This window comes from Hippocampus comes, unplaced genomic scaffold, assembly GCF_001891065.2.
Source record: "Hippocampus comes isolate QL1 unplaced genomic scaffold, H_comes_QL1_v1.1 scaffold301, whole genome shotgun sequence".
Taxonomy (NCBI): domain Eukaryota; kingdom Metazoa; phylum Chordata; class Actinopteri; order Syngnathiformes; family Syngnathidae; genus Hippocampus; species Hippocampus comes.
The window spans coordinates 497,272-501,259 of NW_017805928.1; the positions used below are offsets into that span (position 1 = coordinate 497,272).

The following is a 3,988-nucleotide window of genomic DNA, read 5'->3' on the forward strand; positions in this document are numbered from 1 at the left end:
CTTGCTTTCTGAGAATGACGTCCGTGCGTCTGCCTGTGACGTATGCAAGGAGCGACGCGCCGCCGTGGATCTTCCGCTGCTCCGCTTCAGCCCGCTGACGCCGTCCGACGTCTACGCGGACTCGCAGGAAGGCGGCAAAAAGTGACAAGCTGCCCCCCCCCCACCACCCCACCCAGATCGCAATAAAAAGCGTCCTTTTTTCTTCTCTCTCTCCAGTAAAATGTGATTTTGTTTTCCCTGTCTTAGGGTTTGAAAGTAAGAAATTAAACGAGGCTTAGGTGTTTGAAGTTGGGTTTCAAACTTGGGGTCGGTTTTCAAAACGGGGTTCGGGTTTCAGACTCGGTAGGGTTTTAAAGTATGCCGTCAATCTAGGGCAAGGGTTTCAAAATGTGGTTTTTAAACTGGGGTTATTGTTTGAAAGCTTTACAACTGAGGAACACACAAATTTGGATCAAGAAATGAATTGATGAATTCGCACGTCTTCGTGGCGTGGCGATCAAATCCGGACTCTGGAGGACGGCAGCCTACAAATTTTGGAATCGCTCCGATCTCCCGCCTTCCTCGAATGCAGCATGAGTTCGGGGCATGTGGATGACGTCATTTCCAAGCGACTTCCGCGCGCGATTTGGTGGCGAGAGTTGACGACGACGACGACGGGGGGGGGAAAGCAACGGGAGCTTTTGAGTTAGTTGAGCGGACAATCACTTCCTTCTCTGGATAACCGGGGCGTCACGGCACCGATGTTTTCTCCGCGTTCCGGCCCGAGCTCGACCCGGCGGCAGCAGAACAGAACCCCGGCCGGGAGAAGGTCCGGCAGCCTTCTGCTCACCCCGCGCAGGACAAGGTAACGAGTTAGCAACAGAAAACAAGTATATATGTTGTGTACACATTCAGGTAAATAAAACATTTACGTTCACATTTTTTGGACACTTGAGAGTCGAAATAGAAATCGTAATCGGCTGCCTTTGGGCTCTTTCTACAGTTACCGCTAGATGGCGTCAGAGCCTAGTCTAGATACAAAAAGGAGTACTGTACAGCCAAGCAAGCCCCTTGTGCAGTTTTTTTTTTTGTTGTTGTTGTTGTAAACTATCCTTTGTGAATCTCTTTAAAACAAACTCAACCTGTGCGTGCGTGCGGAGGACAGACCAACACCCAGTCGCGAGCAGAGCCATGCCACCTCCGACGGTCTCAACTACGACCTGCAAACGTTCGGCTCTTCGCTTCCTGTCAAAGTGATGGAGGCGCTGAACGTGCTCGATGGTAAAGTGTGTTTTGGTGTGCGGCGGGGGGGATCCGAGTCCCAAGCTGCGCGTTGGGTAATGACGCGCGTCTCGCGTCGCCCACCAGGCGAGAAGCGGATCTCGGTCAAAGTGAGCGAGAGCGGCTGGGCCTGGCTGGTTTGCGGGGACAGACTCATCATCTGGAAAATCGGCCAGACGCCTGTTGCTAAGGTGCGTTTACATTTGTTGTTGTTTGGTTTTTTTTTTTTTTTTTAAGTTTGTATATTTTGGCCCGCTGGACGAGGCCCCCGCGCAGTCCGTGTCCGCGCTGGCCGTGTCGGCCGAGGGCGCCGCCCGCTTGTGGGCCAGCTTGTCGCAGGAGGGCAATTACGCCGAGGCTGACCTGGACCTGGGAGACCCGTGCGCCTTCGTGCTGGCCGTCAGCGTAAGCCGCGATCGCTTGCGACGGTCATTTTGCTCAAGCCCGACTTTGCAAAGGATAAACAGCGGCTAGCTGAAAAGACGAATTCGCTTTCTGTTCGCTTCGGACGCGAGCGGAAGTCGGAAACCGGCGATGGCCGACCGACGTCGCTCTTTTCCCTCCCGCCAGGGCGGCAGCTTCGTGGCGTCCTCGGCCACGGGTCGCATGCTGCGCGTCGGGGCCGACTCTTCCGGAAGGCTTCAGCAGCGAGCGCTGCAACAGGGCCAGGGCGTGTTGTCGGGCATCGGGCGCAGAGTGTCCAGCCTGTTCGGCATCCTGTCGCCGCCCGCCAACGACAGCGTGAGTGTGCTTTTCATCCTTCAAAGTTTTGAGATGGAGTCCAAATGACGTGACCGCGTCGGATTCGGCGCGACTGCCGTCGTTGCAGCTCCGCAGCGTGCTGTGGGTGAGCGCCACCGGCTGCCTCTACGCGCTGAGCGACTCCCGCCTCAGCAAATGGGAGGTGGACGAGAGGGGGGAGCAGCAGACGGTCAGCTGGGACGTCCGGCGAGCTCTGAGCGAGAGCATCGCCGACGCCATTTGGGTGAGCAGCAGGCGGCGGTCGGTCGCTCGTTTTAGCTAGCTACACTTTAGCTAGCTCGCCAAGAGCGACTCAAACGGGAACGAAACTCGATGTCGGTGAGTCGAGAGAGAGGGAAAAAGCCTCGGATCTCAAAAATAATCCGCTGATAAAAGCGATCGCTCTGTACGGTTAGACATCGATACATAGAGTCCACGTTTGAGTCGCGAGAAGAAGGTCGGCCATGTTTGATGTGGCAAGGTCGAAATGAGGAGGTCGTCCCGGTCAGGCGGCTTGTCTAACGCCTTGCTAACCCCCACCACCACCACCACCAGGGCTCAGAGGCCAACTACGAGGAGATGCGCGACGGCGTCCACGTGACCTTTCTGGACGTGAAGCTCAGCCAGTGAGTGGGCCGTTTTTTTTGTCTTCTTTGTCTCGCGTCGTGGCGTCATCGCACTTGTTGCGCCTCCAGGGTCGGGCTGGTGGTCCTGGCCGCCGCCCGGCACCCGTCCGACACTCCCCCCCGCCTGGTCTACTTCTGCCTGGTCACCCTGCAGGACCTCGGCGCCGCCATCTCCAACCAGTTCACCGTGGAAGTCACCAACTACAACCCCCACTTTCAGGTGCGGCCCCCAAAATGGGGGTCTCGTTAGCGCAGCGCCCCCGTCGCCCCTTTTGCCGCCGTTGCGAAGCCTCCGCTCTCCGCGTGAGACGCTTTCTGAACGGCAGACGTGAGGACGGTTCCATGAGGCGAGCTTCACCTCAGCCCGCCGTCGCCTGTGTTTACGCGCGACCGTTTTTCTCAGAGCGAGTCCCGACTGCGCGCCACGCGTCTCCTGTTGCCCCCTTCCCCCGGCGCCACCGCCTTCCTCTACGACGAGGAGCTGGTCTTCGCCTGCTCCACGGGAAGCGGCGGTGCGGCCCCCGCCCCCGACCAGAGGATCCCCTTCGACTCTTCCGGTGGGGCCCCCTTCGAGCGGACTTTTTTTTGCGCCGATGGTTCTTTTTGGGGGGAGGTCATTCGAGCTACGCGTGCGTGTCCTGCGTAGGTGACGGCGTGCGCGGCGGCGGCTGCTGCGCCAACCTGCCCGTCTTCTTCTCCCAGAATAGCGGTCTGGTCGCCGTGGTGGCCCGGGAGAGCCCCTCCGTCCTGCCCGAGACCGTGGAGGACTCGCTGTGCTCGTCTCTGGCGGCGGCACCGGAGGTGAGTCGCCCCAAAACAGCCGCCGGCCCCGCCCCCGCCCGCGGTTTCCGAATCGGGCTTTGCCGGGGATGCCACAGGGACTTGAACAAGATCCCCTTTATTTTATTGTTCGGTGGTGCTTTGACTCAAAGCGACGTTTTAGTCCCCGTATGGAATCAAACTGAGTGGAAATGTCATGAAATAATCCTTAAAAAGCACCGACCGGATTGGGACCAGTTGTAAGTGGAAAAACACGTGAGTTCAAAGCACCGGCGGCGCCATCTTGGACGGGTGCCGCTCCAATATGACGTTTGTCACATGTCAAAGATGTGCCTTTTTGCTTGAAAAAATTTGGGAAAGACGCAAGTTGATGATCTTCAAATGCTGAAGGCGTCCACCGCGGCGGAGAGGTCCGGCGGCCGAGCTGAGCCCGTCGCTCCGGAGGACAAAGCCAAACTCCTGAAGGCGGCCTTCTTGCAGTTCTGCCGGTAAACGGCAACAACGAGCGACGACTTCTTTTGTCCAACGTGTCTATTTTCACTTTTTGGGGCTTTGTTTTTCCCGCCATTTACTCTCGCCCC

General features: G+C 57.7%; 2 protein-coding genes across 4 annotated transcripts in view; both read left to right on the top strand.

Annotated features, from left to right (window-relative positions):
* The window catches only part of LOC109527643 (uncharacterized), a 3,830-nt gene extending 3,647 nt beyond the window's left edge, over nt 1-183 (top strand). For all 3 annotated transcript variants that reach the window (XM_019889663.1, XM_019889660.1, XM_019889662.1), the window contains one exon: nt 50-183. In XM_019889663.1, coding sequence (XP_019745222.1) covers nt 50-145 — 96 coding nt within the window. In that variant the 3' untranslated portion in view covers nt 146-183. The remainder of the gene's footprint in view (nt 1-49) is intronic.
* A 538-nt stretch (nt 184-721) lies between these two features.
* Nucleotides 722-3,988, top strand: part of LOC109527628 (nuclear pore complex protein Nup133-like) — a gene marked incomplete at its 5' end in the record, with an annotated part of 19,839 nt that continues 16,572 nt past the window's right edge. Inside the window, 11 exon segments of the mRNA XM_019889637.1 lie at nt 722-844; nt 1,140-1,260; nt 1,348-1,460; nt 1,462-1,665; nt 1,831-2,001; nt 2,090-2,245; nt 2,557-2,627; nt 2,697-2,847; nt 3,031-3,184; nt 3,274-3,428; nt 3,768-3,895. Coding sequence (XP_019745196.1) covers nt 722-844; nt 1,140-1,260; nt 1,348-1,460; nt 1,462-1,665; nt 1,831-2,001; nt 2,090-2,245; nt 2,557-2,627; nt 2,697-2,847; nt 3,031-3,184; nt 3,274-3,428; nt 3,768-3,895 — 1,547 coding nt within the window.